This window comes from Diabrotica virgifera, chromosome 3 (genome assembly GCF_917563875.1).
Source record: "Diabrotica virgifera virgifera chromosome 3, PGI_DIABVI_V3a".
Taxonomy (NCBI): Eukaryota; Metazoa; Arthropoda; class Insecta; order Coleoptera; family Chrysomelidae; genus Diabrotica; species Diabrotica virgifera.
In genome coordinates, this window is record NC_065445.1 from 24,859,278 (window position 1) to 24,887,047 (window position 27,770).

At 32.2% G+C, this 27,770-nt stretch overlaps 1 protein-coding gene across 1 annotated transcript in view; it reads left to right on the forward strand.

Moving 5' to 3' along the window:
- Window positions 1-988: 988 nt before the first annotated feature.
- LOC114349509 (uncharacterized) overlaps window positions 989-27,770 on the forward strand; it is a 37,414-nt gene continuing 10,632 nt past the window's right edge. Inside the window, exons 1-3 of the mRNA XM_028299906.2 lie at window positions 989-1,061; window positions 12,373-12,814; window positions 27,269-27,434. Coding sequence (XP_028155707.2) covers window positions 1,046-1,061; window positions 12,373-12,814; window positions 27,269-27,434 — 624 coding nt within the window. The 5' untranslated portion in view covers window positions 989-1,045. The remainder of the gene's footprint in view (window positions 1,062-12,372; window positions 12,815-27,268; window positions 27,435-27,770) is intronic.

Consider the following 27,770-nt stretch of genomic DNA (forward strand, 5'->3'; position numbering starts at 1 on the left):
TCTCCTAACAGTGGCATCTACGGCGCCATCACACGCTGCCCGGAGTCCGGAGATACACCAAGGGAGGCAGTGTAGCTTCTCAGCTCCGTTGGGTGGTTGGGTGCGTCTCGGGACAACGAATTTTAGGGTCCTGACTAAAAATAATGAAAAATCTAAAAGTGCGAATTTTGTTATGAAATTTGGTATGTGGGATTATAATAATATTTGGAACAACTTGCTCAAATAACTTTTTCCGATATCTCTAACTCAAAGCAAAATATAGGTAATTTATCGTGTTTTTGAATTCGCAGTAGGCCGCGTTTAGAATTAAAAAAATTCAGTTGAGTATCTTAAAAAATTTGAAGCTTCATTATGTATGGACTGCAAAACTTCAAATCTGTATTTATTTTGATATGCATAGGTATCTATTTACAAATAGATGGAATTGTTAACAAATAAACGACACAAACTTTGGTATTAAACTTTTACTATTAGACTAACTATTTTTAAAATGATGATATCATGAAATTATGAATTAGGATGATATTATGAAATGTAAATAAAAATGGTCAAAAGATGGGGCCTTAAATTACATTTTTTGGCGCATTTTTTTGCTAGTGCAAATTTGTATAGATATTTTACAGTTAGGTATAGCCTCCCCTATTGTAAAAATCACGAGCCGCCACTGCCCTGTATAGTAAAACATTGTTCGTATAGCTCGCTGTAATGCACCAATAGTTAAAAATACATACTTTCCTGTCCTTTACTAAGTACTTTTCTTTAATAAGTAAGAAAATGACTTAAGTTTAATAAAAATAGCCGAATTTTATTGAAGATCTGATATTATAATGTCTATTGCATCTTTAGACTATGAAATTATGTAGATGTAGGTACTCTTTTTTTATTGTCTGATATTGCATCATATTGGAGACACTCTTGATGAGGGATTATGATCCCGAAAATTTGGCAACATCGATGACGATTTTATTATCAACTTGGTCAGCGCAATATTTGAGTGTTTGAATTTTGTCTCTTGTTCTTGTTTTTAATTTTATCATGTTCGTTCATGTTTCAGTGCAGTGGTAAAGTACATAATATAGATAGATTATTAGTTATATTATTGACACATAGATAAGCATTTTAGAAGTGGTAAAACTTTTTTTACACAAATACAGTGTTACTGTGAGATCTGTCAAACCAATTTGTGATTCCCAGACAATAGTCGCGATAATTAGTTTTTTTTTATAAATTAGAATTAGCAGATCAAAGACAGAAGAGTTGAGCTATTTAGTTGCTGTTAATATCAAGTTATATGTTTAATGTGGAATAATGTAAGTTATTACAATAAGTACTTATTCAGACAATTTCATTATCAACTTTCTACTATTTATTGCAGCTTATCAGCAGAATTATCAATTTTGTCATCTTAAAATATGATAGATAATATTATTTTATCGTTTATTTATATCCATTATAATTAGGAAAATTCTATACATTATTATCTTTTAATGCATTGGATCATCTAACTTATGGGCATGTACTTTAAAATTTCTGTAAACATGAAAGTTAGCAAATATTTATAAATTTTATAAACATCATACATACTTCATATTAAACGTCATAGTCCATATACTATACAGGGTGTAACAAAAATACAGGTAATAAATTTAATCACATATTCTGGGACCAAAAATAGTTCTTAGTACAAATATGCACATAAAAAGTTACAGCCCTTTGAAGTTACAAAATGAAAATCGATTTTTTCGAATATATCGAAAATCGATTTTTTATTGAAAATGAACATGTGGCATTCTTATGGCAGGAAAATCTTAAAGAAAAATTATAGCAAAATTTGTGCACCCCATAAAAATTTTATGGTGGTTTTGTTCCCTTAAACCACCCAAACTTTTGTGTACGTCTCAATTAAATTATTATTTTGGTACCATTAGTTAAATTCAATATTCTTAAAACTTTTTTGCCTCTTAGTATTTTTTCGATAAGGCAGTTTTTATCGAGTTGAGGCTTATTTTTTAATATGTTTACATAAAAATTTTATGGGGGTTTTGTTCTTTTAAACCCCCAAATGTTTGTGTACGTTTCAAGTAAAATATTACTGCGGTACCATTAGTTAAACACAGTGTTTTTAAAACTTTTTTGCCTCTTTGTATTTTTTCGAGAAGGCACCTTTTATCGAGATATGACTTCTTTTTTAATATGGTTCAAAATATACCTAAATACATAAATTTTCATAAATTATTACTAAGTCTCCATAATCGCACTTTTTTTTTGAAAAATGGCTTTGGCAGAGCCAATTAGCCAGTTAATCGCACTTAATCATATACAAAAATAATATGTGCTGGATTTGACAAATATTCAAAATATCTCGATAAAAACTGACTTTTTGAAAAAGTACTAAGAGGTAAAAAAGTTTTAAAAATATCGTTTTTAACTAATGGTACTACAATAATATTTTAATTTATTTTTTAATGCTGTTGGAACGTACACAAAAGTCTGGGGGGTTTAAAGGGAAAATACCGCCATAAAATTTTTATGGAGTGTCCAAATGTCACTATAATTTTTTCTTAAGATGCTACTGCCATAATAATGCCACATGTCCATTTTCAATAAAAAATCTCTAATAGTTTTCGATATATTGAAAAAAATCGATTTTCATTTTGTAACTTCAAAGGGTTGTAACTTTTTTTATGTGCACATTTTATGTGCAAAAGGTAAGTTAGGTTCAATCAAACTATTTTTGGTCCCAGAATATGTGATTAAATTTATGACCTGTATTTTTGTTACACCCTGTATATTTATAACGTATGTAATAGGCGAGCGGCAAGCACCCCAAAAATGGCCAGGGTACTGACCAGGGTGTGGTGAAAGACCAATTTTGGTCATATTTCTACTTCATGTTTTTGATGTTGCTGAAAACGAAAATGAGATTTTTTTTTGAATTTCATGTGGGGGTAGGGGGGAACAATGTCAAAATCGCAATTTTACCATAAAAAAATAAAATCAAGTGTTTTTTTGAGTTTAACTCGCTACAATTCTGTTTCATTTCTGAAATTTTTATAGTAGACATTTTTCTGAATACAATGTAACTTGTTTCAAGCTTTCCGTGTTGTTCTAATAAAAGTTATGATTCTTTTAAAGTAAAAGGTGAAGATTCCTGAATTGTAAAGTTTAAGCGCAAAAGTTGAGTGATGAAATTTGAATTTTAGCTTTTTAATCACGTTTATGTTAAAATATAGAGTACAAAGAAGTATTTTGGAAAGTTTTAGATCAAAATGTTGTACAGAAAAAACCATGGTGCCAGTAGCGTCCTGGCCATATAAATGAATCGGTGCAATCACCGGACAGGCCGGTCAAATAAGTTTTTTTTCACAAAAAATTTTAGATGTAACAAAAAATTTTGTTTTTATTTCTAATCGAATGATATTAACAAAACATTTCAAAAATATTTAGTGTTCGAGCCATTTGAATAATATTGGATTAATTCCAGATTTCTGTTTTATACACACCCTGTATTTCAAAACGGTTAAAATTAAGACATTCAATTGAGCGATGGAGTAATAATATAAACACACACTTCAACAAAATACGACTCAGCAATTTATATAATATTTTGTTTAGATATGTGTTTCTGGGAAAAGTTCGTTAAGCATTTTTGGATGTTTTCGGTTTTGCTGAATGGACAGAACCAGGCCTTGTATAACGGTTTTGAAATTAGCGAGGGATAGATCCATTAAAAATATTACATATGCTTTTTCTCATGAGGATCTTTCAGTGCGTCACAGTTTTTCGATTTCTTTCTAACGCATTAAATTGCATGTGACAGAAAAAAACGCAGGTCGGTGATTACATTTCGTCGGTGACATTTATAACATTTATTCTAGTTGTCAATAGATGGCGCTATAATCAAAAAAAAATTATATTCGAATGATATAATATATCTACGAATATAATCTGTACAATGTATAAGACTATACAAGTCAAAGAAAATACCATTTTATAAATGCAATAGACAATATTGATTTGTTTTTATGCCAAATTGCAAATAAAATGTGACAACTGTCAGATTTAACTAAAATGCCATGTCACTAAATAGTATATTAAGTATGGAGAGAACGGTAAGGGTTTTATACCGATCGAAGACAATTGTTTGGAGGAGGAGCGGAGCGACGACTCCAATTCTAGACCCGGAAGGAATAAACACTTAAGTCTTAAATTGAAAATAAGAAAAATTTTACAGGGGAAGGTTTAAAGTTTCTGGTGAAACAGTTTAAAGGCACATACAGTAGGAAAAATGAAAGAATACCCATGAACGAACATATAAAACACGCTCGTATTTTCCTGTCACCGTGTCACACAAAAAATTGGCCAGCGCAAGTATATGTAATAATTATTGTTACATGTAGTTGCACTGGACAATTTTCTTTGTGACACGGTGACAGAAAAATACGAGCGTGTTTTATATGTTCGTTCATGGGTATTCGTTCATTTTTCCGACTGTATTCTCTTTTATAATGTATTTGTATGATATTATTTATGAGCCTTTCAACTGTGCTATCCATATTAATGCATTATCATTAAACAATAAAATAACTGACTTCATAGTCCAGAGAAATAAGGTTTTTCTCGTGACACATCCCCCTCCAGGCCGAAACCAAATTTTTTGAGTAGAATGGACATCTATATTATTAACCTATATGTTTCCTGCAGCCGATTTTGATGATATACATAGTTATAAACAAATGAAGATCGAAAAACGGTAAATTATCGCTTTTTTCGTCTATTACCAAAAAGTTAAGCACTTTAAACAAATTTGAGAGAAAGAAACTCATAAATCGTATAAAAAACTTCAATATGGCATTCGCTGAATATGTCCATCCTTATTGGTTGCTTAGAAAATTGCAAAATAAATCATAAATATTGAGTTTTTATAAATATTCATAACTTAGGTAAAAATTAACTTAGAATCTTCTTATTACACGGAATGCCGAGACTTCTTGTACTTAAATTATATTTTAAATTTCAAAGCAATTGGTCAAATAGTTTAAAAGTTATTTAATTTGTTTTTCCCAAATTCATTTTTTTTGCAACACTATAAGTCAGAAAATTATGAGGTTACAATAATACTTCGGACAGTTTATGAAAGAAGAACATTTATACTATTACCTTAATTAAAAATAAATGACAAAAAATAATTTTAAACAGTGTAAAATTATTTTGCAAAAACATGTCGATTTTTTGCTTACTTATAAACAATTAGAATAACTTTTTAACCGTTACCCGTAGAAAAATTATTTTTTCATATTTAGAAAGACTGAATTTTTATACACATTTAGAAAGAAAAACAACTGTTCTATGACATTTAGGGACAAAGTTAGCCCCCCCAATTTTTTAATTCACATGTTTTTGGAAAATTATTTTGCAATATTTATAATTATTTTTTGTCATTTTTTTTAAATTAAATTAATACTGTAAATTTTCTTCTTTCATAAACTATCCAAAATATTACTGTAACTTCATCATTTTCTGACTTACAGTGTTGCAAAAAAAATTAATTTTGGATAAACAAATTAAATAACTTTTAAACTATTTGACCAATTGCTTTGAAATTTAGGGTATAATTTAAGCACCATAAGTCTCAGCATTCTGTGTAATAAGAAGGCTCTAAGTTAATTTTTACATAAGTTATGAATATTTATAAAAACTCAAAATTTATGATTTATTTGGCAATTTTCTAAGTAACCAATAAGGATAGACATATTCAGCGAACGCCATATTGAAGTTTTTTATACGGTTTATGAGTTTGTTACTCTCAAATTTGTTTAAAATTCCCCATTTTTTAGTAATAGACGAAAACAGCGAAAATTTACCGTTTTTTGATCTTCATTTGTTTATAACTATGTATATCATCAAAATCGGCTGCAGGAAACATATAGGTTATTATTATAGATGACCATATTACTCGAAAAATTTGGTTTCAGCCTGGAGGGGGATGTGTCACCAACACGATATTTTTTTTCCTTATTTCTCTGAACTATCAGTTATTATGTTCAACTGGAAAATTTGACTTAAGTGGTTAAGGCAGATACTATTTAGGGAACATAAATACTTACAATTCAAGAAAGGTACTATGAGTAACAATTTTTATTAAGTCTTCAATATACAAAATCAATATTTATTAAATAAACATTATTATAAGTCACTCTCGTCTCTGTCCAAGTTCGTATCTACGTCTCAAACATCGGCAGCAGTCTTTAGATTCTTGTAAAAGTGATGAAAGTATTCCGGTATTAAAGGTAGCAAATAAATGAAATCTCGCTTCTTCTCTTCACTTATTGCCAACTGTTGGTCCGTAATCGGCTGCAATATAAAATTTCTTGTTTGTCTTGTTGTTCTTTTGAAAGAAATAGTTTTGAACGGCTCATTTTGCTGAAGGGATGTTTTATAATTAATACTACCGAAATCGCGTCCGTAAGAAAGGCATTTAACGTCAAACCACTTAAAATTATTGCCACCGCAATCTTTTTTCGCATAATAAGAGGACCTTTACGCAAAGCAGCAAAATCAAAGAAATCAACCTGTTGCATTTCAACAACCTTAAATTTATTACTGCTTGTACGAATAAGTTGCATAAGTTGCACAAAAATGTTGGTAGTCTTAATTTTTTTTATTCGATTTTGGGTTTTTATACGATTTTGGTTTTAAATAAAATAATAAAAATAATAAAATAAATAAAAAATAAATAAATAAAAATAAATAAAAAAGTATTTTAAACTACGCATTCATTAGATAATACAATTAAGTGTAGAATTATAAAAATAATAAAATACATAAAAAATAAATAAATAAAAATATATAAAAAAGTGTTTTAAACTACGAATTTATTAGATAATACAATTAAGTGTAGAATTATAAAAATAAAATTATTAAAAATGTTAAATCTCTGAGGATTCTTCGTCTAAACACAAAACTTCTTCAGTAGTCAAAAATGTTGGTAGTCTTAACATACATAAAATAAATAAATAAAAAAGTGTTTTAAACTACGCCTTTATACAATTAAGTGTAGAATTATAAAAATGAAATTATTAAAAAAATTAAATCTCTGAGGATGAGCTTCTGAAGAGATGAGGTACTGAAGCTTCTGTTTCTGTGATTTTAATATTTGATGGGTAACAACTTTTCTTAGCTTTTGTAAGTATTGGGTATGAGGGATAAATGTCTGCTCCTCTTTTCTTTGCTCCCCTTTGCATCGTTATGTAATCCTCTTTAGTAAGGCCTAAATCGACTACAAGTGCCAGAGCTTCATCGGGAGTGTATTAGTGTATTGTTGCACTGTTAAAGTTGACTCACGCGCATATTTCATTTTTCTCAAACTTCTTGGTGTTGGAAGTTGTAACTAACTTTACAACTTGCGCTGCGGTTCTTTTGCCTGATTTTATTAAGCTTGACTGTGCAGCCAAGCAAATCTCGCTTGAACTCATTTCAGAGACAAAGGGTTCAATTTGTCTTTGCTTACTGCGATCAGAGCTGCAATCGAAGAGTTTTCGTGGTCTTCCGCGTCTTCTGTTATCTGGAGGTGTCTGCTGTGACATACTTTGTATCGTCAAGTATCCATTAAGCCATACAATATTGTTCTTTTCAAAGCGGTCAATCATGTATTTACAAGTTCGCCACTTGGATCAAAGTTTTGATACAAATAGTTTTATAGCAGTTGTTAGGGGAACACTTTCACTAACACTAAACTTTTCTACAATGTACTTTTGTAATCTTTTAATGCACTGCGATGATGATAAATTGAAAAAATGATCTTTTTTTAACACAACAAATAGTTCCTATTTACGAATTTTCTTTTCACGAGATCCAGGGTAATCACGACTACCTGCGAACAAAGAGATACTATTATTTATGGGGGACATGAGGGGAAGTGTTTCTACCTGCATTGGAATCACAAATATATGCAGATTATTAGAAACAAAAAAAGTTAACGGTACTAAACGGTACTTTTTGTATAAGCTAAAGTAAATATTTAAATTTGAGTAAAATTCGACTACAGAACTCTCATTTATAAATTATTATTTTTACATATATATCCTTTAATGTTTAAGTGCAATAATTATATCATTTACAAGTACATACCTGACGCTTCAGCTTCCATGGTAAAAAGTTTGACACGGTCACTAGACAAAAATACAGGAGAGCACCAACTACGTTGAAGATTCAAACGCAAATAAAGGCTGACGGGTAGTGCTGGCAGGTAGTAGCTGACCCTATGTTCATCCGCATGATCCCCTGATGCCCTTTTCAATAGAAACCCTTTCTTTACGAATAGACTGATTATCAGAGAATAGATAAAAGTTACTTTGGCTTAGTTGTTATATTATTTGAAAATTGACTTTTGTCGTTCTAAAATGTGAAATTTGCCGTATGTGGCGACCTCGGAAAAACAATGACATAATGTACAGTTGTGCTTCGATAGGTCGAGTGTGTGTTTGTACCTACGGTGCTACATTGACGCAATTGTATTTTATGTTATTGAAACCTTGACGTAACTGTATTTTGTGTCATTTTCATCTGGGTCGAGTGTGTGTTTGTACCTACGGTGCTACATTGACGCAATTGTATTTTATGTTATTGAAACCTTGACGTAACTGTATTTTGTGTCATTTTCATCTGGATTTCTCCATATTGTGAGGCAACATTGACGTAAGTGCATTTTATGTAAGTACTATTTTTATGATATTATTAGATTTAAATGAATGATAAATTTTCCAGTGACGACTATCATCCTTCCACTACTGAGGTATCATCATCATCAGAAGAAGAAGAAGCAGATATAAATATACACCAAGATCCCACAAACACCAACACTTAGTAATGCTGTCTTAGTCAAGAAGGAATTAATTAGGAATGCTAAAATAACAGGAGCTCCTTTAACGGTTAAAGAAATGGATTTCACTGAGTTTTACGATGTAAAAGCGCTGTACAATGAAATGGACTGGATGTTAACTTAATGATAACTGAAGTAATGTTACTTTAAATCTTAAAAGGGATAGATTAATTTCTGTATAAATAAAGTTATAAATAACCAACGTGGATGTTTGATGTTTGCCAAAAAAGAAGGAGTCGGTGTTCGTCCGAATAGTTTTCACCGAAATGCCAGATGCCTATTGCTTACTCTATAATAATTCCTTTAGGTCAGCGTTTCCCAACCGGCGGATCGCGACCCACTAGTGGGTCGCGGGCGGATTTCAGGTGGGTCGCGGCGTGGCTCTTACAGCAGCTGTGTAGCGTACAGTGACACTGTTCCTTATTTTTTTTCTATCATCATGGGTGAGGGATGTGTCGCGAATATGAAAAAACTTCAGAAGGTGGGTTGCCAGACATAAAAGTTTGGGAACCACTGCTTTAGGTGATAACAAACTAAAAGATTTGAAACAATTGCTTTCAAAACATATAATTCCTGGATTTTGTAAAGCCTTTTACGATTCAATTTTTTGGTGATACTTTTTTTGTAATTTCAATTTTATTTTTAAGTTCCTTTTTATTAAAAATGTTTGCTTTTACTACAATTTTCAATTTGTTTAATAAACTTTTCCAATGACTTTTTGTCCTTATTTCCACGCCACCTTTCAGAACTAGCTAGATAACCAAAATTAAAAAAAAATAAGTATGTCTGTGGAAATTATTTAGAATATTATATATGAAAATTTAGAATTTAGTTTTAACCCGGCACCTGCCACGTGGCTTTGCAAGGCGCCAACTGTCACGTGGGGTGCTCACAGCACCCCTTAAAAATTTTCTGTGATCTACTTGTTTAAAAAATTAAATAATGTGTCGAGTAACACAAGAATATAAAAAAACATGTTTTATTAACTTATTAGCCACTAATATGTTACAAAAGTTAAAAAATAAAATGAAAAAGGTGTTATAAGCAAATTAGCAAGCACCAAGCCATAATAAATGAAGTTAAGTAAAATATCTAAAAAAATTTAGATTTAGTGAGTGTAGAGTCTATATTAATAATTTAAATCAGTTATTTCAATAAAAAATGTAAATTTGACATGTTTATCAAAAATACAAAAAAAAAATTAAAACTTAAAGTGCCAGATGATGACACCCCAATTCGACTTTAGAGGTATAAGTTCAGAATGACACTAAATAACCACTTCAAACACTAACATATCTCTGCTATATAATATTATAGAAAGCTACTATGACGCACAGCTCGGTTAACAAACTTGAAATACCAAATATTTGATAAAAATGTGTTATGGGGTGCTGGTAGCACCCCACGTGGCAGGTGCCGGGTTAAAGATAAATATTATCTTTAAAACTAAATTCTAAATTTTTCTTTCTAAAACTAAATTCTTAATTTTTCATTGCTTTTGATCCCCAATTGCAATTACGTCATTGTTGCCACAAAATAACTGTGGCAACAATGACGTAATTGCAGGGGCGTCATTTGGGCGTCCAGGGGGGGCATTTGCCCCCCTCCCCCCGGCCCTAAAAAATGACTGAAATTTACAAAAAATACATCAATATTCATCATAACATCATATATAATGTATTGTATATATAGTGCTTGCCCCCCCCCCCCAAACAAAATTTCAAATGACGCTCCTGCGTAATTGCAATTGGGGATCAAATTTAGGGATGAAAAATATTTCGAATGTGTAGTAGAGTTACAGTATATCACCTAATATCACGGTGGCCAAGTATAACTGCAATACTAATCCAGTATCTCCATTGTGCTTCATTGCATGAGGTATTAAATAAAATAATTTTATATTTTTGGCTCTCCTGAAAAGTTACACTTTTGTAGTTGCGTCATTGTTCCACCGGGATAGCGATATAATGATTTCCGTCATCAGCTGAGTACTATCCACATTGTTCTTGTAATGAACCACCAATAAAGTACTAATGGGTAATTAAGTATATTCCGACTGATCAACCCCATACCAAGGGTACATACATCTTCATAATAGTAAATTCTGTCATAATAGTAAAACTGTCATTTAAATAAATTTGCCCAACTATTTGTCTTAGCACATTTTCCAAATGTTAAAAAAGACATGTCAAATAAAAACAATAACTTTGACAACAATGGTGAACTTACATTCACTACTACATATACTTCGTCTAATTTACTTACCGTTGCACGTCATCCGCGTCATAGCCTGTGACGTCACATGATACCAACACGAAATATTTAGGCGGTAGGTGTGTTCTTTTTTAGAATCATTTTTCCTAGTTCACTGGAATTACAGCCACTAGACATATTTTATTATATACGTGTAGAAATTATATTTGAAGATTTCTATTAATGTTAACCTAAATAAATACACAATAATATGTTTCATTTAATTTATATAAATGGATTATAGAGCGTTTTTATGAAGCACATTTGCTCGGATCACACTGTAACTGTAATCGAACGAAGGTGACATTTTAGAATAAATTGGTAACATTTATTTGACAGTTGCGGTGATGACACTTCATATTTGTTTATATTCTTTACTATAAGTATTTGTTTTATTATATTTACTGTTTTTATTATTTACTTTAACTTAAGATTATAACTTAATTTTTGTTCTCCATTTCTAAAGTTTTTATTTATTTACATTGAATATTAATTTGTTTTGTTGTATAATCCACGTTTACAATAATTATGTGATCTATTTGATTTAAAATGGATTCAGAATTTTTTTATACTTTGGCAACTATGTCAACTTAGATCACTAGCGTAGATAATGACGTGCAACGGTAAGTAAATTAGACGGACTGAACATCTTCATAATAGTAAATTCTGTCATAATAGTAAAACTGTCATTTAAATAAATTTGCTTAACTATTGTCTTAGCACATTTTCCAAATGTTAGACATGTCAACTAAAAACAATAACTTTGGCAACAATGGTGAACTTCTCTGGATTTGTTTCGAGTAGCTAATACTTGAATCGCTATGCCAATTTAAATATGTTTCTCTCACGTCTTACCGTTTAAAGTGAATACGTAAAGCTGGTTCCAAAAAAACTGATACGACTCTTAAAGGGTATGTTGTAGAAAATTGAGCAGTGTATTTTGAAGGATAAATACTTATTATTTACATGCTGTCACTGTCACTGCCAAATCTTAAAATTTGTCAGATAACTTATTCTGTTCAACCTCAAAAAAAAATTACTGTTTGTTTATTTTATTATTTTTGTCTGTCATAATAAATATAATATAATGTCAAACCAATCATACACTGCTCAAAATAATCAAATCTTACTAAGAGTCGTATCAGTTTTTTTAGGAACCAGCGTACATTAAATACTTTCCTCTACTGTATATACCTACTTATTCAAACATGTTTTGTTTATTATTGTTTTCTTTGTAGATGTTACAATGATCAGGTCACCTATTTCAATTTTGGAAGAAAAGTTTGTAAGGAGTAAACCAGTTTATATTTATGGAGATCCTGCGAACCAAGGATATGGTTTTACATGTACCGTAAAAGTAGGTGGCATTACAGCCCATGGTAATGCTTTTACAAAAAAGGAAGCCAAACAAAGGGCAGCTGAAGAAGCTCTTATATTACTGGGAAACAATATTAAGACTAGTACCACCGTAAACACATCGATTTCCTTTGATGCTACTAACTATATTTCCTTCCTCAATGAACACGCACAGAAAAATCGTTTAAGTTCTCCTATATATATCGACAGACCACGCGCTGGTACATATGTTATTGAATGTTACTATGCGGGCCTTACGGGTTTTGGAGAAGGAGCAAATAAAAAAATTGCTAAGCAACTAGCTGCAAAATCGACGTATGAAAGGTAAGTTTATAAATTGTTTCTTACTTCATATAATTATAGTCTTCAGTACACCGTCCTTTTTTGAAAATGATTACAAAAGTCTTAAAAATGGTTTTAAGTGCTTCGTTTGAGCGACTCTAACACTTTCTGAAAATTTTCAGAGTGCAGGTTGGACCCGTTTCCGCTTGCACAAGACCTGAATTTGTAGCTCTAGCGCGGTAATGTTTTGTTATTCTTCTTCTTCTTTAAGTACCGTGCCCAAATTTTTAGGCGTGGGTAGCTTCCATAACAATTTGCCGATATCGTTCTCGATCTTGTGAGGCATGTAACAATTGATCTGTTGATAAGCCAGTCCATTGACGAAGGTTTCGGAGCCATGAATATTTCTTTCGACCAATTCCTCTTTTTCCGTCGATCTTTCCATTGAGTATTAACTGCAGCATCCTGTATCTGCTACCTCTCATTATATGCCCCAGATATTCAAGTTTTCTCTTTTTTATCATCTTCATTAAGTCACCTTCGCCTTGACCTACTCTGTTTAAGACTTCTCTGTTTGAAATGCGTTGAACCCAAGATATTCTGAGCATTCTACGATACGACCACATCTCAAAGGCTTCTAATTTGTTCATCATGTTAACCTTCATGATCCAGGTTTCACATCCATATAGTAAAACAGGATACACATAACATTTTAGGAACTTGATTCTTAGTTGTGAGTTCAGCTGAGAGTTGCTCAGAATAGATCTAAGTTTCATAAATGCTCCTCTTGCAATTTCTATACGAGTTTTAATTTCTTCATCCGGATTTAGTGTCTCGTTTATCCAACATCCTAGGTATTTAAAATAGTTAACTTTTGTTATTGACTCATCACTGACAATTAGTTGCATAGGGCCGACGTCTTGTTTACTAACCACAAGTAACTTTGTCTTTGTTGCATTTATGTTAAGTCCGTTATTGGAGCATTCTCTAGTGACTCGATCAATAAGGAATTGAAGATCTTCGATATTTTCAGCCATGATCGCGGTGTCGTCTGCATATCTGATGTTGTTAATAGTTTCTCCCCCAATTCGAACTCCACATTGTCCTTCCAAGGCTTCATTAAAAATTATTTCTGAGTATACGTTAAACAAAGTTGGGGATAACACACAACCCTGTCTGACACCTCTTTGAATGCAAATTTTGTCTGTTTCTTTGCCGTCTACCAGAATAGAAGCTTCTTGATTCCAATATAGATGTTGTAAAAGTCTCAGATCTTTATCATCTATTCCAATCATTTCTAGATATTCAAACAACCTATCATGTTGAACTCTATCAAACGCCTTCTCAAAATCTATAAAGCAGACGTAAATTGGTTTCTGTACTTCCCATGATCGTTGAAGTAATGTTAACATTGAGAACAAAGCTTCCCTTGTTCCCAATCCTTCTCTGAAACCGAATTGTTTGTTTCCCATTGTCTCTTCACATTTCTGCTTGATTCTATTAAGAATTATCTTAGAAGTAGCTTGAGAGAGTGGCTCATGAGAGATTTGTTATTGCAAAACTATAATTTTTAATGTTAATCAAAACATTTGTTTTTGTCGGACAAAAAAGAGGGAGCGATTGTCGAGTCCGACACCCGCAAGATTCACTCTACGGCGGTACAATTTTGTTATCAATCTTGGTAATCTAGTATGTTAATGGTAAAATATTGCAAAACCTCTAAATTTTAAAGAACCGCTTGGATTGACATGAAATTTGGCATACGCATTGCTAACAAGTCAAAGAAAAAAGTGATATTGTGCCGATGTGTGCTTTTGCCCTAGAGGTGGCTTTCACCCAGTGATCCACATCACTGCTTTCACCCCTTCTGGAGGGTGAAAAAATATACGTCCAAAGTAAGTCCGGAAATGGATAAATTGCCAAATTTTAAGTATCTTTTGTTTTATAGATTTTTTCATTAAGTCAATACTTTTCGAGTTATTTGCGAGTGAATATGTTCATTTTTCAACAAGATAACCGCGCGTTTAGACGGTTTTTCGCGAATAACTCAAAAGTAAGTATTTTGTCGAAAAAAACATTCTTAGCAAAAATATAGACCGCAAAAAATAAAAAAAAAAATTGTGTATATTTTAGCTTTCTATACCTGGCAAAAGCAGAGTTATAGCTAATGAAAAATAGGTTCACATTCGTTCAATTCCAAATGGAATACTTTAACGTGAAATACCCAAAAAATGAAGCACTTTTTGGGGAAAACTCATTACAAATTATTTAAAGTGTTAAAAAAGGTTTCATTTTTGTTTTATAAAAAAATTTTCTAGCATCAAAAGTAAACAAGTTACGCTCAAAATAAAGTTAGTTAGTCCTTTTTTTTTGGTAAAAAATCGGCAAAATCACCTCCTAAAAAGTATCTCAGATGAACTTAATCGTTACCACTTCACAAGTTTCTTTACTCGTGTATGTATTGTTTATATGATCTGTAAGTTTCATCGGTTCAAAGTCCTTATTTTTGCAAGAGCTGTAGTTAAAAGGGGTTGAACGAGTCACTGATCAGGAGTGTATGCAAATTTAGTAACACCAAATTTTTGTCTTACAGAAAAATAAAAAATACAAGATATTCAGAAAAGCAATATTGTCTTTTTTGTTTTTTGAGATTTTTGGTATCTCTAACAATTTTTAAGTTATTTTGAAAAAAAGCATATTTTTCAAAATTAAAAATTTTAAAAATTTTATTTTAATAAAACCAAATCATTTTAAAACCAAATTTTCTCAAAAATAAGCACTTTGAGTCAATGAAAACTTACATATCATATAAACACACACAACATAAGTAATAGCTATTTGTATAACAAGGGAGGAAAGTGCTACTTTTCCTCCCGAGAATGAAGTTTACTGCCCGACGCGTAGCGGAGGGCAGTAATCATTCAAGGGAGGAAAAGGCACTTTACTCCCATGTTATACATATGGTTTTTCCACCTTCCTCAAATAACAAGTCATCTTTTCATTTTTACTTAATTTATTTATGTAACTAACCAACAAAATTTATTAAAACTAAAACTGACAAGTAGGTACAATATAACTGTCAACTGTCAAATATAAGTCAAATTATTAATGTAAACATTGTTAAATCAGAATAACAATTTACTGTTTTTTACCATTCTGCAAAATACATAGTGTTTTTAAATAATCGTTAAAATGCTAGATACTTACGTAAGAGAAAATAGATATTGTACAGGGCGTCAATAAGTTATATTTCATGAATGAAATACCAAGACGTCACTTTTACTTTTCCTCCCTAGGGAGGAAAAATATTTTCCTCCCTAGGGAGGAAAAGTACAACTTTGCTCCCTAGAATCAGGTCCGGAAAAGTATACTTTCGGTAGAGGTAGGTGGAAAAATAATTTGTGGAGTGGTAATGATTCATTTCATTTAGGTTGCCAATTGGGGGTGATCTTCCCGATTTTTTTTTCTTAAAACAAAAGGGAGCAACTTTATTTTGAGCGTAACTTGCTTAAATTTGATGCTAGAAACTTTTTATAAAAACGAATAAAGCTTTTTTTAAACATTTTTAAAGAGTTATAATAGGTTTTCCCCAAAAAGTGCTTTATTTTTTGGATATTTCACGTTGAAATAGTTTATTTGAAATTTGGCGAATATGAACCTATTTTTCATTGGTTATAACTCTGGTTCTGCGAGGTCCAGAGAACTCAAGCGTACACCATTTTTTATTTTTTCACAGGCTATATTTTTTCTAAGAACGATTTTTTCGACAAAATACTTACTTTTTGAGTTATTTGCGAAAAACCGTCTAAAAACGTGGTTATTTTGTTGAAAAATGAACATATTCACTCGCAAATAACTCGAAAAGTGTTGACTTGGCGAAAAAACTCTATAGAACAAAAGTTACTTAAAATTAGTCAGTTTATCTATTTCCGGACTTATTTTTGACATATATTTTTTCACCCCCAAGAGGGGGTGAAAGTCAGCCCCAGGGCAAAAGCACACATCGGCACAATATCACTTTTTTTCTTTGACATATTAGCTATGCGTATGCCAAATTTCATCTCAATCCAGGCGGTTCTTTAAAATTTACCACAAAAACCGTGAAAGAATGTACTAATCAGATAGCCAGTCCGATAAATTAAATTCAATTAATTAAGATTAAGATTCAAACGTCCGCCTATGGTTATTTGTCAAAATAGTTAACGTAGTTGTTTTTACGTCAACGTCGACTTTTTGACAAATAACCATAGGCGAACGTTTGAATCATTTATTAATGCCAAACGACAATTTTATATTTATTACCAGATAACGGCAGTTCTCGCCAGTGGCGCACACCTACACCTCCTACACGCGACACTATATACACGAAATTTTCGATTTTCTAAATCTGACTGAATTGAAAATTGGGCCAACTGCCATCTTAAAGTTCAGGAAAAGACTCACCCATTCATATGTCAACTATCCATTTTCGTTCAAGGGTGTGGATTTTAAGGCCCTTCCTATTTAGGGTCTGTTTTTCGTTCTCGTCCCCAAAACTCCGAAAAACTTCGAAAATTTAAGTCCGACCTTTGCGGCTTCTAATAGAAGCGATCATTACCTTTGCAACGCAGGTCTAATGTTGAAAATCGGTTATACCGTTCAAAAGTTACCGAGCTCAGAAATATGAGTCAATTTTTATTTAAAAAAGGGAAAACGTTTGTGGATATGTATGTATGTATGTATGTATGTATGTATGTATGTATGTATGTATGTATGTATGTGTGTAGAAAAGTTAAACCGATCTGAATTTTTTCTTCTGTGTTTGAAGAGGGTGTGAGGGCCGATTCCAACCGGTGTAGTTTGTGAGTTTTGACTACCCATAAGCCAGCTATAGGATTTGGTAGGTACAAAACGGCATATTGTCTGGCGGTATATATCTTCGGTTCAAGAAGAGACAGGAGAACCGCAAATACACCAGATCAATAGCGTTGAGTTAAGCTTTCAAATGGTATCTAAGCTGTCAAGATCAGACATACACACGGCTCAGTATATAGCCGAAAAACTGAAAAACTAAACTTTGAAAATTTTGGTTTTTCGACAATTACTCAAAATTTCAACCTACGAATTACGCCAAAAACTGAGCGTTTGCAGAAGGACTCTAGACGAATCTAACGGTGTATACCTTATATCCGGGAAAATTCGAATTTTTAAGTTATAGGCTTCATAAGTATGATCAAATCTATTTCTTATGGGAAAAACGGTTTTTCAAGCTCAATAATTCCTATAATAGCTTCAGTTATCATACTTGACCTTAGATGCATAAGATACTACTTGTCAATACGTTTCAAACTCATGTTTAGTGAACAAAATCGGTTAAGCCGTTTAGAAGTTATTAAGCTACAAAAGTATAATCCAATTAACGATTATTCCCTAAATGGTTTATGTAGTTGTAGTGGTTACGACGCTAATTTGATCTGGCAACGGGCAATCCGAGTTCATTTACCGGCCATCCCAATATTTTTTATAATCTATTTCGAATAGAAAAAAATCTAGTATACATTCGATGGACACTAGATCATTTGGGAGATAATGCGACAAAGGCGACCATTTATAAAGCTTAACGTGTAATCGAGAAACTTTGCATTCAACTTTATACATTTAATTTATAAATAACTTTGAAAAACTCCTGATACAAGAATAAAAAAACCGCTAAACGCCGTAAAAATGAGTGGCGCATACAATATTCCAGCTACAAAAGATCTGATATGAATATTACGTGGCGCGAAAATGTATTTTCATTTTGATGCAAAACAAAATTCTAGTTTTATTTTAAAAGATTTTTTCATAATATTTACTAAATTTGAAGTGTGTGTGTGTGTTTATGTTTTATTGGCACTGGTTTAAGCAACCAACTGGCCAGTCAATGTGTTTTGAATTCTCTCTTTTACAAAATATATGCTTAGTATCTAAATTTAAAACTATTAGTACTACTGTTTTTTTTACTGTTTTTTTTATTATTTTTTTTATTATATTTTTTAACATTTTTTTTATTACATTTTTTTTTTTTAGTTTTTTTTTTTTTTTTTTTTGTATATTTTTTTATCGCGCTAAGACCTAAACCCGATTCAACCTCGCGGAGGTTTAGATCTTAGTAACTTTTTATTTTATTTAATTATTTTTTTTTTTTATTTTTTTTTCTTTTTTTCTCAGAGCTTTAATTTTAAACAATTAACATGGTTGTACAAAATTTTATAAACATCTAGATTGTTTGATTGTAAAAGGTATATAAGATTAAAAGGAAATTGTACATTAACTTGAACTAGATTGGCAAAAAAGTTTGATATTTCAATAAAATGTAAAGGGCATTCTAATAGCATATGTTGTAGATCAGCTAGCTCTCCACATAAACATTCATCATTATCTACAAGTCCTATTTCTCTTTTGTAGACTGGAGTCAGACAGTGATTACTTCTTATTCGACAAATAGTTTTGATAAAGCCTTTGTTGGAAACTTGATTAAACCATGTCTTGATGGGAAGTGTAGGCTGGATTTTTTTGTAATAATTTCCTTTGTCTGAATTATTGTATTGTTCCTGCCATTTCGTCCGTTTGATAGATCTCATAATAGAAATTATGTCTCCCATAGGAAGTTGATAAGTATATATAGGATAAGTTGATAAGTATATATAGGAAGTTGATAAATTTGAAGTAAACGCGCCACAAAAGAGTTTCAAAATTCAAACTGTATCAAATTTACTCTTTTGTGGCGCGTTTTACTTCAAATTTAGCAAATATTATGGAAAAATCTTTTAAAATAAAACTAGAATTTTGTTTTGCATCAAAATGAAAATACATTTTCGCGCCACGTAATATTCATATCAGATCTTTTGTAGCTGGAATATTGTATGCGCCACTCATTTTTACGGCGTTTAGCGGTTTTTTATTCTTGTTTAGTTAATTCATCAAAATTAACTTAAACCCAAACAAAAATGTGTAGAGACTGTAGAGTTTAGGTGGGCGTACGACCGTCGACAGCGTTTGTCATCGGCCATGGTTCGTTCCGGGAGCTGTATTTACGTTGTCGGACTAAAGAAACGAAGCTGTAAATTTATCGGACAAGAGATCGACAATCTTTTGTAATTAATTATAAGTATGTACTTTCAATTGAAAATTAAGAGTTTTGTAACAACAAAACTGTACTGCGCTCAAGTGACATTTTGCGGGTGACAGACTCAACGATCGCTCCCTCTTTTTTGTTCGACAAAAATAATTTATTTTAAAAGATGAAGTTTTCGATCCTAATAGCATTATTAATAATATTTAAAAAATATTAAAATATTACTAAAAGATTTTTAAATTGAAAACTTATTGGTCCATTTCCTTGGTAACACCTCCAAGGCTTCTAAAATTTGCAAGCCAAATGGATGCTGAAGCGAAGAAGACAAGAGCGAATTCAAAAAACTTACAATTCACGACCCCGTCTGTTCAACTGGTAAATTCCAACAGAAAATGGACCTAGTTACTCGAAGGGGTAAAGACCAATATAAAAATAAAATAAAATTTTTATTTTTAATTCAGTTGCAATGCGAAGGCAAAACAATCTTACTTTTCGATTAGAATACAAGGCGCAGTCCAGCCCTCTGAATCGGGATTTTCGGCTCGTATTGGAGCCTCATCCGAGAGAACGTAGGCTTGTTCTCGGTGCTGATCAATTGGAGTATGGAGAACAAGCCTACGTTCTCTCCGATGAGGCTCCAATACGAGCCGAAAATCGCGATTCAGAGGACTGGACTGCGCTCCGTATTCTAATTGAAAAGTAAGATTGTTTTGCCTTCGCATTCCAACTGAATTAAAAATAAAAATTTTATTTTATTTTTAATTTATTTTATTTTAACCTATAATCTTTTGATTAAAATAAAAAATTCTAGTTTTGCAATTAACAAAACATAACCGCGCTAGAGCTACGTGTTTAACGCCCGGTTTCATAATCAACCTTTTTTTTTTTGCTTTAAGGTAAAACCCACACAGCCAGATACAAATTTTGTAAAAGAGAGGGCAAGGATTTGACACAAGGATTACACTCTTCTCGCCCAGGGGCCGATCAGGGCATTTTATCATAATCAACTTAAAGTGACCATTAATTAAAGTTCACTTTAAAGTTGACATTTACCCATATGAATTATTGCATCGATAAAGGTATTAAAAAAAATACCAACTTAAAATTTCAAGTCCACTTTAACTGATTATGAAACTGAGCGTAAGTGTTGTGCGTGTGGAAACGCGTCCAACGTGCACTCTGAAAATTTTCAGAAATTGGTGGACTCGCTCAAACGAAGCAGCAAGGGCGGATCCAGGTCCGATTTTCGGGAGGGGCCATGAACTTTTTTTTGAGAGGGAGACCGGGGGTCGGTCTGGGGGTAATTATTAAAAATTTGGGTTACAATGGTGAGTTTTAAGGCACTTTTCACACACAATTGAGTGCCATAAAGACATTCGAAACTTATCGTTTTTTCGGATCCAAGTGCAGTTCTTTCAACAAGTTTAATACTATTTTCCTAATGCTTCTCCTGTCAGGTCTTCTTCTTCCCCTCATTCTTTATTTTCACTAATTATTTTTATCTTCTCATAATCGTTAATGAACTTGACAAAGTTTTCACGAATGTTGTTATTGTGTACAGTAAAAAAATGAAATATTACCTATGAACGAACATATAAAACAAAACAAGCTGTATTTGTCTGTCACCGTGTCACAAAGAAAACGCAAGTACATGTATAATATTTACTTATACAGTACGTAAATCGTTCAGCTGGACATAGGGAACATACATTGTATATATTTAGGTACATAAATACATACATTGTATTATATTGAGATAATTGTGGCAACTGAGCTCTCTCGATGACAATATGGTTGTTAGTATTAAGGGCAAAGATCTTATACACATAGATTTGGCCAACTCCGAAAAATAGCGTAACGTGGAGCAGTTCGGGTCGGTGGTCTATCTCTCTCTCTCTACTGGCGCTTAGCTTTCTCTCTCTAGCATATGATGGCTGCCGCCTCTGTGTAACTGTCGTTCCATTACTCCCACCTCTTGGTAGATACGCTCACACTCGCACGACAGACAAAGATAGCTAGACCACTGTACTTGATATCGACGTTACACCCCGATGCATTGTTTAGCATATTCCTAGCCAGATCTATTCTTGACACATCTCTGATTAAGGGGCATTAACCTCAAAATTGACAACTAATTGCGACTGACACAGATAAACGTCAAAATATGACAATGTAGTAGCTAAATATTTTTGGAATAAGGGAATGGGAAAACTGTTTAGTTTTGAGATTATGTAGTTTTTAAATAAAAAATATTTTAAAAATTAAAGTAAAATTATTAATTCATTAATCATAAACTTTGTTTTTGATTTATTTATGGACAGCCTTGCTTCAAAACTCACTCATTATATTTGCTCTAACAGCTCTATTGCACCAAAAACTCATACTCGAACAGAAGCTTCAACTAACACAGGTTAGTTAGCGCAGTTGCCACAATGTTCTCAATGTGTATTCCCTATGTCCAGCTGAACGATTTACGTACTGTATAAGCTGTCCTTATAGTACTAGTACTAGTTCATTATTTTCTGCAACATAGAAAAGATGTGTTTAATATGATCGCTCATGGGTAATCTTTCCTTTTTCCTACATAATATGTATCTCAAATTTAGAAAAAGCTGTTCCACGTGGGATACGTCGGTCGTTTCGTCAAATATGATAGGGTAAAAATTTGCACTTTGAACCTGATTCATTATTGTTCAATCACTTGTTCACCACAACCACAACATGTTATCAATTGACTTTGATTGGTGCCACTAACGTATGTTGCTCGGGAGGATGCTGTGGATAGGTGTTGTTTAAGAGTCTTATCCCCTGATGCTATTTTAAACCTTAACAATTCCCTCATTGCTAGGTCCAGCATCTTCTTCCAGAAACAGAAGGACATCATCACGATGACCTCTTAGAGGAATAATTTGTTTACCTAAGAACACTATATAGACTCTACTATTGGTCGTAGTTTTTCTCTATTTGCTTGTATCTGTCTAGACCTCTGGGAGTCTATCTGGTATTTTTTTTAATGGCATGGACTTTATGTCAATCAGCCAGTCACAACATGACTACTATATCAAGAAGAATAAATATTTAAATACGTATCTGGTTAATATCTGGTCTATCTGGTTATTATCTGACTTTTGCGGGTTGCGATAACTTTATGGTTTTGTATGGCTCCGTCTTTGCCCATGAGTTTTGCGAAATATGTTAAAGGTTTCGTGACAAGGCTTTGGTCGGTCATCCCTTTATTGTAACCATATTTTTTATTAGAAAAATAAAACGCAATACTTGCAAACCAATCCCTTTTTTAAGGTGCGAAAGTACCAACCAACTCCTTTGTTCTAAGTGCTGGTGACCCAAGTAACGCCTAATTCCTTTTTTATTCTTTGTGTGTGTGTGTGTACAGAATATTGAAATTGATACAATTGATGGCTGCTAAAGTCGTTTTAACAAATGGCACGTTGTAAAATTATCAACATTTTTATTTACAAAAAATCCTATGTCACTCTTGAAGCTTCCGTTACTGCTTTTGTTCAATTATAGTTTAGAAGACATAATATGTATCCCCTGTTTTGTACATATATAAGTATGTGTTTAAAACTAAAAATATTTGAGCTGCTTAAACTTCTATTTTTTTTAATTCTCGGAGGGTTCTATGGCCCCCATGGCCCCTTCTCTGGATCCGCTCTTGCGAAGCAGTTAAATCCATTTTTAAGACTTTTGTATTTATTTTCAAAAAATGGTGTACTGGGGACTATTATACTTGTAGATTGCGTCCAGTTACTTTACATGGAACTTGAACTTGCTGCTTTTAGGGCTCGTCGACAGCTTTTTTTTCGTTTTTTGTCTGCTAGATATTTACTAGCAAACTGGTTGGTGAAGTTTCTCTCTAAGTTTGATTTCTTATTGTGTGCTAGTTTTTCGTGGCAAATAAGACACGTCGGAAGGTCATCTGAGTTCATATTATAACAATAAAACGAGCGGTTCGTATTTATATACTACTTTAATAATTTATTTATACAAGTTTACTTTTCAGACTCTAGCTTAAACTAACTGTATTTACAAAATTCGTGTCGTTATTTACTCTAGTCGTTACTTCTGGAACGTTCTGTCCATCTCTAGTAATGATCAAGACATTCGGTTAGTTGCACGTTCTCCTCGCCGCTATTGTTCTGTCTGTGTGGAGATGGGACCTGTTATACGAGGGTCGGTCAAAACTACTCTTTTGTTACAATATGAAAGCTAACGACTTCGTCCAATCTCGATTGAATTCTCGAGGCTCTTCAGTTCTATTTTTAAATATTTTTATATAAAATAAATAATTGCATATGGGACTAAAGAGCCGCAGCTTCACATCCAAAGAGCTGCATGAAACAAGTTGCTGACCAATGACCTAAACTAATTGTGCAATTAAGATATCCATCGATTATCAGGTAACACCAGGACATATTACCTGTTGAGTCACTATCAATCCATGCTTATGGCCGCCGCCATTTCTGACCATCGATTATCAGATAGTACCAGAACATATAACCGGTCCGGAATAAGTATGACGTAACTGCAAATTTTGTCAATTCCTGTTTATTGTGTAATTAACTTTTAAAATACTGTGACAGATGATACAAAAGCGACAGATCTGTAACTATGTGCTGAGCCACTACAGGGTAATTGCGTCGTTATTGAAATACGCACCATTTTAGACTTTGTTTCAAATGAAGAATGACGCAACTGTAAATAGGGTTGAAAATGGGGGACTAAATTAAGATAATGAAATTCGGACCAATAGGGATGAGAATAAAAGCCATCGCTGTGAGAATAAACGGCATATAAATATAATGGCATATATTTAAAAATAGTTTTTTTGTACAGAAAAATTTTAAGATCAAGAATGGCGCAACTGTAGATAGGGTTGAAAATGGGGGGATTAAATTAAGCTAATGAAATTCGAACCAATAGGGATGAAACTAAAAGCCATCATTGTAAGAATAAACGACATACCGATGCTCCTGAACGATTACCGATTACTCCACATTTAATCCCTATTTTAAATATTTAAAAGTCGTTTTTTTGTTCTCCTGAGAAATTTGGCTTTTTGCAGTTACATCATTCTTAGGGACCGTTCGCGAACTTACAAAACCTATACTATTTCAGTCATGGGGGCGACTGAATTCGAATAGGTTTTGTATGCAGAATATTAGTTACATATCCTATGCTATTTCGGTCCAGAAATTAACTGTATCGGTGTAGGATTTGTAAGCGAAATTTTTGATTATTATTGAGCAAATGTCTATACTATACTGTTTCAGTCATGTAAATAAAACTAATCAAATATTTACTAAGTGGAGTATTAGAAAATTATTTTTAAGTCCAAACAAATTTTTGTAATAACAATTTTCAATCTTGTGAAATATATAAAGGTACTTTACTCTTGAGACAAATTCATATTTTTTGACATCCCTCGTATACTATTGATAAAACTCGATATCAGATGATTGCATCTTCGGTTTTAGACCATTCAGAACTTTTTATGAAGAATATCTTTTTTTTTTTCGTAAAATCAATAATAAAAAAGTTTTCCATATGGTTCCAACTTACAGGGACATACTGTATATATTCGTATATTAGTAATTTTATTCATTTGTTTTCAATGTTTAATATTATTCAAATATATATTATTCATTGTAATTTTTAAAACATATCTAAATTTTATGATATAATAATAAATCCACTTAGTAAATATTTGATTAATTTTATTTACATGATTGAAACAGTATAGGGTACATTCCATGTCAAATCACTCAGGCAAAAAATTTTGGATCTCCGATTTGTCTGAAAATTGGTATATAGCTTCTGCGGGACGTAAAAATAAGATATTTAAGGTCAAAAATCTTCTTCTTTTTTTCCCAAAATGTGATTTTATGCGATTTTACAGTGATTTGGTGTTTATTTAAACAAATTTGCATTTTCTGTCGTAAAGTATCAATGAAAAACATAATATTTTAATAGAAAGGACTCAAAAATGCCATTATATGGCATTATAACAAGTTATTTTGAATCAAAACAAGTTTTTGATCAAATTTTATAGTGTAAAAAACGTTAAAATACCGTTTTTTACATTTTCCTCCATTCCCAAAATACATCATCATCGATTTGGCTGAAAATTTGCCCACAGATATCCAAAAGATAGAACTTTAAGTGGTTAGAAGGATTTGAATTATATTACAATACCAAAAAAGTTACATGCAGTAATATCAGACTCAAAAGTATATATTAGTTCAGTCGGGATAGCATTTGACCTTGAATGCCGAGCTGCCCAAATTTTTATTTTTCTGATCTTTAAGGGAGTCAATAGTAGCCTAAATTTAAAATCACGAATGAATTCCTCCGTTACGTTAGCCGTTATCTTGATTTTAAAGGAGAACCTGTTTGGCTCAATATCTCGGCCATTTTTAACTTTTCGACAAAAATGGTAGGAACTGAAATTGTTCCAAATAAATCGTATTTACAATTATTACAATTTCTTTTTAACAATTTTTGTCGTGAGGTCGATATTTTCGAGTTAATTTTACTTACAGTAGACGCCTATATTACGTAGTAAAAAAAACGGTATTTTAACGTTTTCTACACTATAAAATTTGATCAAAAGCTTGTTTTGAATCAAAGTAACTTGTTATAATGCCATATAATGACATTTTTGAGTCCTTTCTATTAAAATATTATGTTTTTCATTGATACTTTACGATAGAAAATGCAAATTTGTATAAATAAACACCAAATCACTGTAAAATCGCATAAAATAACATTTTGAAAAAAAAGAAGAAGAAGACTTTTTGACCTTAAATATCTTATTTGTACGTCCCGCAGAAGCTATATACCAATTTTCAGACAAATCGGAGGTCCAAAATTTTTTTTGCTCCAAAATTGAGTGATTTGAAATGGAATGACCCATAGACATTTGCTCAATAATAATCAAAAATTTCGCTTACAAATCCTATTTCTGGACCGAAATAGCATAGGATATGTAACTAATATTCTGCATACAAAACCTACTCGAATTCCGTCGCCCCCATGACTGAAATAGTATAAGGTTTTGTAAATTCGCGGACCGTTCAAGTATTACGTAACGCAGGTTGGGGGGGGGGGGGTCAAAAATCTTCAAAAATTGCGTTACGTAATAGTTAAACGCCCATTAGAGTGCGTTACGTAGGGGGGGGGGGAGGGGTCAAAAATCGCGTTACGTAATACTTGAGCGCTCCCTTATTCTGAGTCTCTATCAATCCATGCTTATGGCCGTCGCCATTTCTGAGAATTTCGTGCTCACAATAATTTTGCTCAAAATTTTTTTGAAACTGTAATATATCAATTATTTTTTACAGCTTTTTGTGATTAAACAAACTTACTCTCCATTTCAGAATCGATTCTACGGAGATTAATGTACTAAGTGACCATCTGAATAATTCATTCCCCCAAGATGGCCCTTCCCCCGAACAAATATTAGACCTCTATAAAGATATAAAAAAGAAAGATGAATCAAAACGTCAGATAATAGATTCAGAAATCAGTCTTCCCAAATTCCAGGTAATTGTGTGTGTGTGAAAGCGAATAAATCTTAGCTTTGACCTGTTTTTAGTGATATTTTGCTTTAGGAGCTTTCAATACTACACTCCTGGTCAAAAAGATCCGGACACCTTAAAAATGGGTTATTTTTGATGTCTCGAATTTTCTAAACCTGTTGCCCGATTTAAGAGATTTTTTTAATATATTATAACCTTATTCTTTATAACAATATCGCTGTAATCATATTGTTGCTAGACAAGTAAACTGTCATTGTATACCGGGTGTACTAATCCAACTGTGTTTTTTTTTTCTCGAAGTTCGCCACACCCTGTGGAATATTCTAGCATTTATAAAATA